General features: G+C 37.0%; 1 protein-coding gene and 1 pseudogene across 1 annotated transcript in view; both read right to left on the bottom strand.

The window, feature by feature from the left end:
• The window catches only part of MACF1 (microtubule-actin crosslinking factor 1), a 298908-nt gene that overhangs the window by 32226 nt on the left and 250832 nt on the right, over nt 1-15850 (bottom strand). Inside the window, exons 54-72 of the mRNA XM_023523996.1 lie at nt 15590-15756; nt 13899-14058; nt 13219-13545; nt 12264-12348; nt 11522-11763; nt 10637-10843; nt 9173-9292; nt 8650-8757; nt 7217-7435; nt 6075-6278; nt 5183-5191; nt 4047-4278; nt 3192-3418; nt 1998-2120; nt 1811-1912; nt 1074-1175; nt 811-984; nt 560-715; nt 219-416 (exon numbers count right to left, since the gene is read on the bottom strand). Of these exons, the coding sequence (XP_023379764.1) occupies nt 219-416; nt 560-715; nt 811-984; nt 1074-1175; nt 1811-1912; nt 1998-2120; nt 3192-3418; nt 4047-4278; nt 5183-5191; nt 6075-6278; nt 7217-7435; nt 8650-8757; nt 9173-9292; nt 10637-10843; nt 11522-11763; nt 12264-12348; nt 13219-13545; nt 13899-14058; nt 15590-15756 (3162 nt within the window). The remainder of the gene's footprint in view (nt 1-218; nt 417-559; nt 716-810; nt 985-1073; nt 1176-1810; nt 1913-1997; nt 2121-3191; nt 3419-4046; nt 4279-5182; nt 5192-6074; nt 6279-7216; nt 7436-8649; nt 8758-9172; nt 9293-10636; nt 10844-11521; nt 11764-12263; nt 12349-13218; nt 13546-13898; nt 14059-15589; nt 15757-15850) is intronic.
• On the bottom strand, nt 5632-5750 carry LOC111732236 (annotated as a pseudogene).

Here is a 15850-nt window from a genome sequence, read left to right on the forward strand (position 1 = left end):
ACTTTGAATAGTAAACAGAGACTGGACTACATACTGTCTCCCCAAAACCCATCAAATCAAAAGCTGTTCTTTCCAGAAAAGTTCTAGCACAGAAATGACCTTCCTCTCTAGACACAGGGGGCTCCATCCCAAATAGCTTTCCTTTTGTTGATTTAGGCTTTCTTCTGAATGTTGCTATGTGCCCAGCTCTCCTTACCTAACTGGGACGATGCACGTACCTGCTGCAGTGTCGACTGAAGCTGCTGCTCCCTCTCCTCTGTTTTTTGTAACACTGACTCCCAACACTGGTTCATAGTTTCCAAACGGCTCCTTAAGCTGCTGGCATCATCTCCAGCACTAGACTCCAGTAGTTCATTGCCAGCTTTGTTGACTGTTTCCACTGTGGCTTGATGCGCCAAAACATCATTTTTTAGAACCTAAAGAATGTTGAAAAACATAATTTATCTCTACAGATAACCTCAAACCTGGTTCTCTAGGTACACGTAATATCAAAAGACCTCTGGTGGCAATATCTGGTCTCAAACCAATAGGCTTAGAGATGAAAAATAAAAATACTTACATGGTGCTTCGCGAGCTCAACTTCAATGACTTTTGGATCTCCACTTATTGGTCTCTGAGCATCTAACAACTCTTCGGTGTGAATCAGCCAACTCATTAGTTCTTCTAAGGCATGCTGGAACTGGCCAAGGGCCAAGAGAGCACCTTCTAGCTTATGCTACTCAGAAAAAAATATAAAGAGAACAAGACATTGTTAGAAAATTAGAAAACAGCAGGTAGTAGTCCATTTATGTACGCCGCCATTTGCTTTACCTGTCTGTGGGCAATTTTTTCACCTAGGTTCTCCCAGAGGTGTTTGAGTTCCGTCAATGGTTCTCGTATAATGTCTCTGTCTGTTTCATCAGTAGCTTTCTTTAACATCAGTTCGCCCTGGTGATTGAGCTTTTCCATTTCGATTTGCTGTTGGTAAACTTCCACTTTGAACTCCTATCGAAAACATAATGTTAGCATCCAACCAAGTCTTTAAAAACTATAAAGAAGCAAACCTTCTTCAAAAGCCATTCCCAGATACAAACCTTCATTTCATTTAACTGATCTTTAACAGTGTTGAGGTCAGTGCCGACAGGGGGCATGGTGCAGAGTTTAATCACAGTGTTATCTAGCCAGTCAAACATAGCCTAAAATAAAAATACAAATAAGCAGTCAAAAAAACAAAAACGTAAGGAGTCAGGAGAGAATTAGCATTATTTCTGCTTATTTATCAGAGATAAAGTACCATGTGCTGTTTGTTTTTAGGTGAAAGGCAGTGGTAATTTATTCCAGTAATATGGGGATTTAAGAATAAAGGCAACATTATTGAGATAATATCCAAAATAAACTATAATCTGAAAAAACTCAATGTGAATAAAAGTAACATTTCTCATGGTCAGCTAGCAAGCTCATAATGTGCCAAAGCTACTGTGCCAGGTTGTGCTTCAAGATAACCTGGGTTTGGAACCTCTTCAAGATAACCTGGGTTTGGAACATCTCTCAAGCAATGATTTTCACAGCAAGGCCATCTTCACTGCATAGCCACCATGAGGATAACTATGATGAACACAAGATGATGAAAAACACGGCAACAAGGGTAGAAATTTGGGTATCAGTACTTTTTACACTTAGAAGTCGGAAACTGGTTAGAAATACAGAAACAGGTTGTTTTAGGCTTGAGAATGTTGTGGTCCTTGTAAAGGTGGTCCACTCTCATGCTGGATTCAGAATATGCCAACACAGAACCTGTTATTTCTGTGGTGATCACCTTATGGTTTCTCACCTGAAGAGTATCTTGATATTGCACAGCAGCTTGCATGGCATCCTCAAGCTTTTCTAGCCTCTCTTTCCATGTTTTGTTTAAGTTCTCCCAGGCATTATTCATCTAGGGGAAAAACAGATTCTTTAATTAATACCGCTCTTCAGTCTGAGTCCACTAGTATCAGAACTCCTTATCCATTTCTCCACACCTCATCAATGCTTTTCTTCACTTCAGGCTTCTCAGTTTCTCCACAGGCAAAAATCAAATCTGCTCCAAGGATTCGAATAAACTCCAGTTCCTCATGTAGACCATCTGTCTCTTCCTTAATAGTCTATATGTAAATGAAGAGAACATAAGCCAAAACAGAAGCAGAACAGAACTTCTCAAACTTTGCAAATGTAATTATATACCATCAATAGCAGATGTTAAACAGGACTGTCAATTTCACAAAAGCCTTTCAATGTTCTTATAGTATTTCATTTATCTAAATAGTGAAGTTTCAGACTCTGGTTATTTATCATATACATATACAAAAAATAAGTGTTTCAAGTCTATTTATATATATAACTATAATTAACAGTCTGTGAAAGGTACAATAAGCTTCAATAATTTACCAAAGGTTCAACCTTCCTTCCTCCAAGGAGATTATAATCTATAGCTAGAAATCTATTATAAAGACATACATTAACGAGAGTAAATAATATAGCACAAGTCACAAATTTAATTGAGAGACTTGTATAATAGACTTGCTAGGCTATATAATCTTGAAGAAAGCCGGTTCTGTGCCAGATCCTAAAAAGTGGTTCATGGACTGGCAATGACAGGGGTGGGGAGAGGGAGAATGGAAATAAAAGACATAAGAGAGACAATATCAAAATAGGCTTGGCTTGAACTAGACTGAAAAAATGAGGAGATAAATGCATTTAGTAAAAATAAAAACTAGGCTCCTAAAAGACTATAAAAGGTATGTCAAAGAAGCGACTGTTATCTTCGGACGATGAACACAGAATTTATTTTCTTTTCCACCTTCTACTCTTTTGCATTAAAGAAATTTACTTGAGAAATAAAATAATGTATACTATAGCAAGGACTAAATTCAGAAATAAAAGCAAAACTGGATTTTCTAAGCATATTATACTAATTTAAATTAAGTTTAAAACTAATGAGAAAATTAGTTTTGTGTGATGAAACTGTTCTATATCACGATCTATAAGCAGTAAAGCTTGTATATATAAAAAAGGAATCTACTATTTATAGATATTTCCTTCAAGTGGAAAATATCCCATTAAACTTACAACAGCTTTTAAGGCACTCAGCCTGGCTAAGCAGTTAGTTAACACAATGTACTTGGATAAAACGCTTTTCTTGAGGACAAACACATAAGGGTGTTTTTTGTTTTTACCTCAGCAGCTTCAACTTGTTGTTTGATGATGGATGGGTCAATGCCTGGGCTTTCTAAGTCATGGACGATGTCCTGGGTGTCTTTGATGGTGGTCAGGAGAGCTGCCATGTCATACCAGAACTTCTCTGCTAGTTCAAGGACATCAAGGAACTTAATTTCTCGCTCTTCAGCCCGAGCTTTGATGTCCTCCCAGAAGAATACCATTTGATCCAATTTGTCCTGGATTTCTGAGGGTGTAAAGGAGGACTGCTCTAAGTACTTGAAATCAGTTTCATCAGAAATACCATCTAATTTTACTCACATTTTCACTGAAATTATCTTTAAAAAAGCTCTAAGAATTTATAACTGAAGGATAGTTTTCTATCTTAGTTTTATTATTTCCACATTTACATTTTCTGCTTATGTTGGTCTCACATATAAAGAGATCGCAGTGGTAATCTGGAAAAGAATTATCATCTAATATAAAGGTACTGGAAAGATACAAAACACCTAACCTGCTAACTTATAAAGGGACTGAGATTTCTATTTCCAGTGTTCTGTGTTGAATTTGCTGTTTTCCATGAAAGTGTTATAAAAGGCAGTTATGTTCTATTCACTATTGATACAGCAGTTCACTTATATTAGGGGTTAAAGGAGCATTTGTTTCCTGGCCTGGGAATCTAACTACCGATTGCAACCTTGTTTAAATGAGATGTGTTTTGAATTTTAAATGCCTTCCAAATGACTTTCTGGAATAGTCATTACTTGGGAACTTTCTACATTCAATGAAGTACTTCTGGTGGGATGCTGGAAGTAAACACAGCTTAGAATTTCTTCTATTGTTTTTCCTTAAAAATAGTTAGATTCATTAAGCACCTTTTGCAGCCAGATCTTTGTCAGCTCCCTGAGATCGCCCAATGAGCTCTTCTCCACGGCGCTTCAGGGCCTCAAAGGAAGGCTGCAGTTTTTCTAGCTCCATGGTTGCACTCTTATTGTCACTGATGCACTCTCTGATCTTCTCTACTTCAGCTGGGATCAGTGGTGGCATACGCAGGCGAGAGGAAAGATTCTCCAGAGTCTCCAACATGGGCTCAATTTTATCATGGAACTAAACAAATGCCAGACCATTAGCCATCACAGCAATATTTCATCTTACTTGTGGGGGAAGCGTCAGGGAAGATAACACCAAGGTATAAATCTACTTCTATTTAGGATAGCCTACACACAGCCATGCCCAGTGGATGTTGGGTTCGGCTTAGGAACTGTTTTGGGCATAGTACACTAGAGCTGGCCTATCAGAAAAAGAAAGTAAATGTTTAAGAATCAAAAAGATATTAAGTAATATACTAGAAATGTGACGAGAAAGGGACAAGACTATGAAACTGGTGAAAGTCAGTGTGTCAACATCTCAGATGACAGTTGCATGCAACAGATCAAACCAACAAGTTAGATGCCCTCCACCAACTATGTAAGTAGATGGGGAACTCAATATGCTAAATGACTTAGAATTTTAAATTATCATAGCATGCAACTTAACAACCACTGTAGATAACAGTGAGAAAGGAAAATGTTGGCACGATGAAAAAAAATTAAGGAAGGCCAAACCTAACCTTATTCTAAAAGAACAATTTCCTCTTTTCTGGTACTTTGAATAAAATGACTATAATTGGAAAATTTTCATTTACAATCTGAAGCAGAGAGGGGAGAAATGGGAGCGAAATAGCTAAGCCTGCCCCCTAAAAAAGCTATCTAAAACCTACTTTGGATTCATTAATTAGAATAAGGCTTATCCACTGTAAGTGTCTGACAGGAAATAGGTGGTGGGGTTTCCTTAACAAAATCACTTCCCATCACTCCTTTACTTCTAGGTTCCACCCCAAATGAAACTGGCATAATTAACTGCACTAATAAAATTCGTTCCACTGAAGTTTAGGGAAATTTCCTTATAGGTAATCCTCTCAATTCTCAGCTTCATAAGAACACCCTAATCCCAATGGGGGTGGGTACCTTACCTCTGTAATCTGTAATGGTGGGCGCGGTCAACACAACAATGAAATGTGACGATGTGGGGAAGACAGGAGCAGGCAGCAACAACACAAAGTAACACATTCCACAATGTGAGTGAGAGATGGGACGGAAGGTGGGGGGAGAAACTTGAGTAAGTACAAATATTAACCAAGAATATTGACTAAACATAGGAAATAAAATACCCAGACATGACAAAAGTACCGTTCACAGTAATATATTAGTTGAAAAGTATGTAGTTACATGCTTTAAACTCTACTGCTGGTGGTTTATGCTTCTCTTCCACTCTTATGTCTCCCTACTCAAGCATCTTTCTCTGAGCTAGGAGCTAGCAAGCCAGTGGCCTCTTGAGTAGAGAACTAATGTGCTGTCTTCTAAATCTCAAAAGTTAACAGGCCCAATAATAATCTGACTTTTCTTTTCTTTTCTTTTTTAATGTCTACAGCACATGGTATTCCAAGGTGGTCTCCCATCCAAGTACAAATCAGGCCCGACCCTGCTTATCTTCTAAGATCAGATGAGATCGGGCAGGTTCAGGGTGGCATGGCCGTAGACTTAATCTGATTTTTCTTAAGGCATTTATTACTTTGAAATGAATTTATCCAGAATCATCCCTGCTAAAGGATTGTCACAATATAAAGTCTTTAAGGAAAGCATCAACAGACAATATATACCAACTGAGACATGTTTAACCCTCCTGACAAGTGTCAGCATACCCATGCTCCTTGAATGAAAATGCAGACTGGCAAAGGTTCCTAGTCTCTGATAATGTATCACCAACACGCTGGTCTAGACACTCTTGAGCATAGAAAATACTTGATATACAGACTTCTTGCTTAGACTAAAGGACAGTGGAAGGAGTTTATGACACACACGTACCTGAGCTGACTGGGAAATAGCCTCGTCCAGAGCCAGGGCCCGCTGGCGTACCTCCTCTTTTATTTGGGCATACATGTTTTCTGCTTTCTGATATTTTTCTTCCACCATTTCTCCCTCTTCAGGATTTAGCTCCTTTAGTTGTGGGCCTATCTTTAGCAGTTTATCAATATGAGGTTTGTGTTCAGCAATGGATTCCCTTAATTGCTATGTGAAGAAATATGGATTAAAATGAGCATGTTTATATCAGTTTATTTAAATATTTAATCAGAGCGCATGCCAACTTTGGGAGGAACAAAATGAATTACTAAACACCAGCAAGTCCCAGCATTTCATCATTTATTGAGAGGGAAAAAAACATCTAAGTCTTGGGCTCTGGACACTACCTGATTCTTTAACTATTAAAAGCCAGTGATGCCTCATCGCCCAGGGAGTGTTCCCAGACTTTCACCCTCTGATATAAGTTTATCCCATCATCTTCTGTACTCATGAATACTTATGCATACTAACAGTAATTGCCATCGTTTAATACCTTTCTCCCTCCCCAGGCTGAGAGACACTAAGCAGGACGAGCTACAAATAGCAACATTTCGGGTAATCCAATCACTCCTTGACTTTACTGCTGACTACTTCTAGTTTACAACTTTCCAATTACAGGAATGCAGAGATAGGAATGAGCACAAGCCATAAACAAATATTATAAGCATTAAAAAGTATCTTTTTACAGTGGTAATAGCATATGTTGAAGAGTCTACAAACTTCCCTTTCATCTCAACTATATGCAGCAAATGCTTTCTGACATTCCTTCATGGCTCACTCCAGCTGGGGACTAACCGAATGGAAAGAGCCACCCTATTGTCTACTGGAAAGATGTTAAATTCCCTAGATGTTTACTTAGTTCTTTGTTTACTTCTGCAATATCCAGGTTCCTGGTATTTCCATAATATTTTCTTTAACTGATTCATATTAAAGGACAAAGGAAATAATTCAGATACGTATTTTTATTGTGTAAAGAAGTTCTAACCGATTAAGCATTTTATAACATAGATCTTAACACTCAGTAGGCACTAGTAAATATGTTTTTTAATAGATTGTGGAGTCCATTTTCAGTTCTGCAGTTAAATGAAACTCAGCATGCTCCTTACCCTCATTTCCTCTTGCTGTTGCCTGAGCTGCTCATGATCAATAGCTGGAGGAGGTAACTGTGCTATTAGTGCCCGAGTTTCTTCAATCCAGGGGCTGAGCTCCTCATAAGTTTCCCAAAATTGGTTCACCAAGACCTGTGCCCGCTCTAGACGGGCATAACGCTCTGAATTGAGTAGACTAACATCTTCGTATTGCTGTATTAGAGACTCTGTCTTTTCCTATGAACAGAAGTATTACTATTATGAACTCTTCTAAGAAAAAAATGTAGGTATATATACATTAAAGTCTAAAGGACAATATGATTTCACTCATATGTGGGATATAAAACTGAAAGCAACAAACAAACACGACAAACAGACTCATGGATAAGAACAGTAGATTAGCGGTTACCAGAGGGAAGGGGTGGGGGAGGTAGACAGGGATAAAATTGGGTCAAATATTTGGTGATGGAAGGAAACCTAACTTTGGGTGGCAAACACACAACGCAATATATATATGACATACTGTTGATCTGTACACTTAAAATTTATTTGATTTTATTAATTGATGTCACCCAATAACTTTTAATTAAAAAAAGTCTAAAAGAATAGACACTAAAATATTAAAAAATATAGATTAATCTAGTAAGATTAAAAGGAATTTTTATTTTCTTTATACTTATCTGAATTTTCTACATCATACATATATGTATTATTTTCCTATCAGATATTTTACCTGTATGATTTTTAAAAATATGAATGTTTCAAATATAGTAAAATAGCATAAGCACGATACAGTAAAATTAACATTTTAGTGAATAATCTTTTACAACTTTCAATACAGCATTATAAGAGATCAGTTTAAGACTGAACATCTCAGGGGCTAAGATGAAGTCATTTGTCCATCAAGTTTCACTTGTCTTTTTTCCTGATAAAAATGTCTCCACAAACCTGGCATTTATGCTTTATATGTTTAGAATGAGTAGCTAAGTCAATTTATGAAAATTTCTGAGGAAATAGTGGTTACCCATGCCCTTTATAAAAATAAACAAACGAAACTAGAATACAAATTAACTCTCTTGGCCAAGCCTTTTAGAAATGGGGATTATGTTTTGGAAGGACCTATAAAAAAAAAATTCTGCATATGGTTCAGAAAAATCTATCATAGATTTTTGAAAGGTAACTCTTAAATCACTCATGTACTGAGAATAAGCAGCAATTTCTCTATTATAAAAAAGATGGATTTGTAACATGTTTCACATTACGTAGTACAGCTGTTTAGACATTTGTGAAGACAGGATTAGGAGTATGAACTCCCCAAAACATCGCTTAGGACTTTAGTACCATAATTAGTAATAGAGGAAAAAAACCTTCTTAAACTATAATTTCACAATTGTACTTCTAATTCACCATAATCAAGACAAGACTATGGTAAATTAATAAATGCAATTTACCTGTAATACAGCTTTTTGCTCCTCTCCACATGTGCCAAAGATTTCACCACGATGACTAAAGAGTTCATCCATTGAATCTTTGTGTCGAATGATGTCAATGGAGAAAGCCTTTGAAAAGTAAGCTACAGTTAAGAAGAGGACCCCAAGCCTGTGTCAGTGAAAAGTTAGATATAACCTATGAAAAGTTCTTTGCTTTAATAAAGCCACATCAAAATTATTCTTATAAAGTTTGACACTTTGCCTACCCACACATCTTCAATGTTTATCTTTTAGTAGCTAACAAAAATATCTTTCCTCCTGAAAATCATCCAGAAAATTATTAACCTTTCCTGGATTAATGAGCCTATTACTCTCTCTCTTCCTCATCCTAATAAAATATTTATAAAATCAACCTCTATCCATACCATGACATTGAATCATTCCACTTGTCTTGGAATACTAGTCAGAAACTCTTCTAGTCACTCTAAGAGACTGCTGATTATACGAGCTCAGGACACAGTGGATGTGTCAATGTTATACTTACCTTCTGTACCTGCAGCTGAGCTGTGGTCTGGTCCTGTTCCAGGCGAATTGGACCCAGTGCCATCAATTTCCGTTTTGTTTCAGCAACCCAAGCTAGTTCTGCATCAGCAGCTTGCTCATACTAATAGACATATTGAAGAAAAATGAACATATTATATATGCAGCCAGGGTCTACCTTCTTGGAATTCTAATTTATTCAACACAGAAAAGCCTGGATTTTCAATGACACAGTTTATATCTCACAAAGTAAAGCCAAAACTGGGGAGAATGTCATAAAATCACAGTCAAGATGCAAACAATTTAGAACCAATTATACTTCAACATATACGAGTTGATCCTATTTCAAATTCTTTAGAAAGATGTTAGAGAACCCAGTTAGTGGTCCTACAGCTAGCAATGGCAATGGAAACTGACATCTTAAAAAGAAATATACTTCTAATCAGTTTTTTTATGAGGCTGTGCTCTTTCTGCCAATCCTCTTTCCTATTCATACACTGAATAGTAGGTTTTAGTCATGTTTAAATATAAACTTAACATGGCAGCAGACAGCTAAATCAAGTGAACTTGGAAGCCTCAAATTCCAAAAGAACATCAAACCTTTAAACAGTTAGGCAGTAACAAAGGAAAACTAAGAACATGTTCTAATGTGACTGCTGTTTAATGAGGGTCCCTCAACCTTTTATCGCTTCCTTTGCCAAACTACACTGATATTTAAAGAGGAAAGAAAGCTTCTCCCAAGCACAGAAAGTTTCATACTGAATTCTGGCCAAGATTAGGGTTATCAATATAGACACATTGAGGATGCACTTAAGAGTCAGAACAAACTTCTATGTGGTTCACAAATCATTTGCTTATCACTATAAACCCAAAGAGTTATGTTATATTATTTTTTTGAACATTAATATTATATTATTTTTAGCACATTAATAGGTGCATATCCAGATGCAAAGAAAAGTAAATAACTTTTTCAAGAAAGCAGGAAGAAAAAAGATCAAGGGAAATATGACACCTGTGTTTACTGGGAGGGTTCTATTTTGGATGGCTTTGCTATTTTGGTTAGCATATTTGATGGTAATTATAGTTCTTGATTCCTTCCCCTCTTCCATCTAATGTTAAAACTGCCGATTATATCAAACTAAGATTGTAATGCATTTGGATGTTTTGGGTCTAGATATTATATACTCCCATCACCACCTGCCTCTTAGCAGGGCATTATCTAAGAAGAGGGCTCGCATAGACCTCCTCAAGTTCTCCACTCAAAGAGGTCAAGTATTTTGGGTCAAACCTGGAGCCATCCTCACATACCTTTACCCAATCACTTCTCATCACTGAAAGAGTCTGTTGCATCAGATTTACCTTGATCTCATTTTTCCTATTCCTGAGGCTATATTTTCATAGTTTTGTACATCTCACATATATCTACGCTGCCTAAAAAAATCAATGCATAAGTGTTTATAAACATTACCTGTTGTGACCTCTGAATAGCAGCATCAATTTCATCCACTCTCTGTCCAACAGTATCACTGACTAGCTTGTATTGCTCGTTGGCATCAGACACAAGTTTATCCAGCCCTTCTCTGGCTCTCCAGGGCACCAGCTCTAAGAGTGCACGGCTCACTTCATTCACTGTGTCCAACACCAGCCTGTGCTCCATGACCTCCTTCTTTAATTCCTAAGGAGAGAAAGAGTTTTCAGGCCAGATCTTGCTAAATTAAGCACATTAGCAGCTGTGCTGGATAGAAAGTGCTATCTCTGCCACACATCCCATAAGGGCTTTGACCTCCTTCCTTCACTTATTTTTTCGTTTCTCGGATTTTTCAATCATTCCAAGGCTGATTTTAGGTTTAGCTGTTGCTTAGAACTGTCCATAAGACTTCTTGAGAGTCAGACTGTCTCTGGGTAAAATAGTGCTTTTTCTTTTTTTCCTCCTTACTTCAAAAGAAACGATAAATACTGCTTTACTCATAGGCATTTAACTCAATAAGTATCTAAACAGTATTTCTATGCCTCCGGAACTACACTAGATACTGGAGGAAAATCCAATATAACCATGAAGCACTCTTCAGAGACTGACTCATAAAAGTAATTCCTAAAATGTTACGTACAAGTAAACCTTCCAGGGACTTGGAGTCAATCTGTTTTCTTCTTCAGACCATAACAAGTGGTCTTATATCGGTCTGTCTTTATGTCAAATATTCCTGTCCATGAGTAAACAAGAAAGGAGGCAGGCAGAAATTTTTCGTTTAGATTTAAGGTAGAGATAGTTGTTGACAAACTTAGGTATTTAAAATTAAGGTTTTGACTAAGAGGGAAACTTCTTTTCCTTTTATAGTGTGAAATGACAGCTCACCTTCTGTCTTTGCTGAAACTGGGGTATTTGCTCCCCTGTGGGAGATTGTCCTCCACTGGCTGCCAGCTCTTCCTCCACCTCCCTGAGCCACCCGGTCAGTTCCTCATAAGTAGACTGGAACTTGGTAGCCAGCTGCCGGGCCTGCTCTAATGTTCTGAGGGCCTTGGAGCTAGTGACTGTGATGTCTGTGTAGCGAGTCTTTATTCCGTCCAGTTTCTCTTGGATAAGCAATACCTCTTCACCTGTGGGAGATCACACACAATTATTCATATGCAAGAGAATACGAGGGAGTCCTTAATCCCTTTCTTCAAATCAAGAGCATATATATGCTTTCTCCCTATAATAGTGATCTTCACCTAGCATCCCACACTAAGGGAGGAAATAAACCTTTCAATCAATAAAAGGAGTCTTTTCTGAGATTATTAAGATCTGAGTTGAACTGGAGGTATTTCTAGATGTTTTCATAACCTTTCAGTGAATGCTGGCATTTGACATATTAGAGGGCAGAGGGAGTCATCATCTATTACCAGATGTGAGACAACAACAAAGTCTTTTAGTTTTCAAAAGATTTAGCAAGAAATAGGAACCCAGGCCACCGGCCTTCTGGGAGCACATAATAATACAATCAGTGAATACTAAGCTTCTGTATACAAAGAGAAGTGCTAAGTGTAAGGTGCTCTTTTCCCTGAATATGTAATTATATGACCACAGAGGTGACAAAAGATGCATTTTTTCAAAGTACCTGTGGTTTGTTTTAGAAGAGCCTGACCATTTTTAATTGCTTGATCTACATTCTTCTTTCTATTAACAATTTCTTCATTTAAAGCCTGAAAAGATAGAATATCATTAATCCTTAAACTATGGAATGACAAAGAGAAAGAAATGAGACCTCTTAAGATGAAATTTAAAATAAGGAGATGAATACCAATTTAGTTTAAACAGCAGATATTTGATTCCTTCATTATCTCTTTGGTTACACCATTAATTACTTAAAATAATTAAATCGGATACTTATAGGGAAGCTTTCTTTTGTATTGGATAGAAAAGTTTTAGGATTAAATCAGCTTTACCAATTTACTGAGACTTAACCTGAACTCAAGAAAGGTAGAGCAGAATTCAGCAAAAATGTCTACTATGTCCGAAACAAAGAGTAAGACAGAAAGTTCAAAACAAAGTCAGCGAAAACAGGCACACTGAAATCGGATCCTGGTTAAAAACTCTCAATATATGGTATCAATGAAGCAGAAGAATTTGATTAAAAACAAAAACCCCCCACTTTGCCTATTTTTACCATCCCAAAAGAAATTTCATTAAAATGAAAAGGGCAAATTCTAAAAATATTTTAAGTTATAGAAATGTGATCAAACCTTGGGTACTAGTTAAGCAATCTAGTTTTATGAAAGTTTCTGCTCAAATGGAAACTGAATGATGCATTATGTAATGATGCAAAACATGAGCAGGAACTGAGATGGCCCCTGACTATACTCTGGATCATCTTCTAGAATTATTCAGTTTGTTAAGTGCCAGTATTTCCATGGATTCATTAGAAAACAGATTAGTTCTTAGCAACAAGTCTGTAACTATGTACTTGTATATAAAATAAAGTTGAAATGTTTGGAATAAAAAAGAAATGAAGAGAAACATAAATTACAAAATAACTTAGTAACATAACCAATAAGAATGGAAAATATGAATACCAGGTGGTCAGCATGCTGTTTCTGTAGGACATCCTGTCTGTAATCCTTTACGAACACTGAACTGAGCTTGTCCTCAACCTCAGCCAGCCAGTTGAGCACCTCCACCTCATCCTCCCCGAAAAGTCTAGCGTTAAACAGTGCTTGTTCAAGCAGGGCTGCTTTCCGACAGCACCGGTCTTGAATCTCACTGAATCGAGCCTGCAATGAGTCTAGCTTTTCTGACAGCACACCCTGTTCTGCAGAATATGTCAGGGAGGAGAGGGAGTGCCCAATTTTGACTGCCTGGTGCACATCTGTTGCATGGCTTTCTATTTCTTCCTCCAGAGCCTGGAAATCCAGATGGAAAAAATGAATAATGGAAACAAAATAAATGAAAAGTAAACACAAAACAATGAATAACAAATGAAGTAATAATTAAATAATAATATAAAAAGTTTACCTATTGAAGGCAAAAATAATATAAAAATTGAGAACAAAAGCTGTTTTTCTGATGGTAGCTTATTACTTAATATCTATTTTTAAGTATGTGACTATTCCAATTAATAATCTGACCATATTTTAAATTAAACTTTAAACCGCCCCCACAAAACATATCTTTTAGAATGTTGCAGGTAGTTTTGTAAATTTCTAGGACTTCTGACTCCAGTTCTTTGTTTTCATTTACCATAACTCCTTCCTACCTTGTGCCGAATGATCTGCTGCTGTATTTTGGCAGTCTGAGTGCCAACAGGTTCTGAGTTAGCAAGCTTTTTCTCTGTGACAGATAAGAAGTCAGAAATAGGCTCAGCTGTCTCATGGAATTGCTTGGCCAGAACCAGGATATCTTCCAGCTGTTTTTGCCTACACGAATATATAGCACAAGCTGCTTAGGCAAAAAGTCACATGAAGACGGATAATAGTACTATATTCAGTAAAAGACCAATCTTCATAGGCACATTTTAAATACCAATAGTAAACAGAATATATAGATAGCACTTTGCGGTTTTAAAGGGTTTCATAAGCCTTACCTTATTTTGAGTCTGTTATAACCTTGTAAAGTAGGCAGAATAATTATCCTACTATTGTAAAAGAGAAAACCAACCTGACGGCTTAAAGAAAGATTTGTCCAAGGCACCCAGTAAGTAGCAATAGTACAATGAGTAGGAGAATCAGACCTTCTAATGCTTTCTCCTATGGAAGGTAGCTCATGCATTATCTGAACAGGTGACCAAAACAAAATTTAAAAGAGTCAAAAAATCATCCATCTTCATTTCTTTCTCTCTCTGCCACCGCTACCTTCACTTTTGAGTGACGAGAAGAGAGCATTTGAAGGGCAAAGGCAAACTATGAACTAGAACTCCCTTCCCATCTCCTCAAATCCAGTCAGGCTTCTAACAATTTCAAGCCCCAGAAAATAAGTCTGAATCAAAATTTAAGGCAAAAAATGACCTCAGACTAACTGAATTTACTAACACAAAGGGCAGAACTATGGACTTTATAGCTCACAAATCTTATTTAATATAACATTAATACTAAGCTTAGATTTCAAGTTCTCTATAGATTAAAAGCAGCAAATTACAAAGGAGAAAGGTAGCCTGAATATTGGAAGCAGCCTGACAAGGAAGAGACAGAAAAACAACTACAGAACTGCATTAGCACCCAGATTAATAATAAAAGGCCATAACCATGACTCTGAATCATTAACAGACTAAATGCTATGTCATTTAAAAAGGCCTGGGAATGTATGATGCCTTTTAGTTCAGCAAATCTTTACTGAACATTTACTTTGTGCCAGGTCCTATTGACAAACTTTTCTTAGTTTGTTTATGCCAGTCTTCAAAATACATCTTTAATACATCTAAAACATATAATCTTAAAGATTATTATTAAACTAGAATTTCATGCATTTCTTGAATGCATTTATATTTAACAGAACCACAAACTAGCTCCTAGATGCAAAAACATCTAATATTATGATAAGCTAACAGAAAAGAAATATGAAAAATTCCAATTCCAAGTATTGAAGATGTTATTTATAAATATGAAGGGGAAAAAAATCTGTTTCAAAAACTCGGAAAATAACTAGCTGGATTGTAGGAGTCTGTGTCTGTCATTTGGAACCATGATTATGCTGCAGCAAAATAACACGCAGAAGAACGAGCCTTCTAGTTCTCAGAAATTTGTGGAGGAGCTGAGGCTCATTTCCTGAAGTTATTCTGGTTATGTGGATCATCTCTAAGAATGTACCCCTCTTCAAGATAAAAGCCACTGAACATCTTCCAAAGCACTGTATGAATCATCAAGGAGCTTTCAGAGTACCTCAGTGATAGGCATCACAAACGGGACAAAATGAATCTTCTCTGACCCATTCCCAAAACCCCTTTGACCTTACCTGGCTGCTGCTTTGGTGAGCAGTCCAGTCCACCTACTTTCTAGACTCTCCAACTGTCCAGTGATTTTCTCTCTGTCAGCCAGCTCAGCCGACTGGGCTATTCTGCCTCCTTCTGCTTGAAGCATGTCTACCGTAGCCTTTCGATCATCTAGGAGCCGCTGGAGCAACTATTGTACATATGTTTAAAGCAAATAAAAAGTAATAACATGGAGTCAGGTTATAATCTGAAATAAGGATAAAAAACAAAATTCCAAATCCCTA

The sequence above is a fragment of the Pteropus vampyrus genome, unplaced genomic scaffold, assembly GCF_000151845.1.
Source record: "Pteropus vampyrus isolate Shadow unplaced genomic scaffold, Pvam_2.0 Scaffold435, whole genome shotgun sequence".
NCBI classification, from domain to species: Eukaryota; Metazoa; Chordata; class Mammalia; order Chiroptera; family Pteropodidae; genus Pteropus; species Pteropus vampyrus.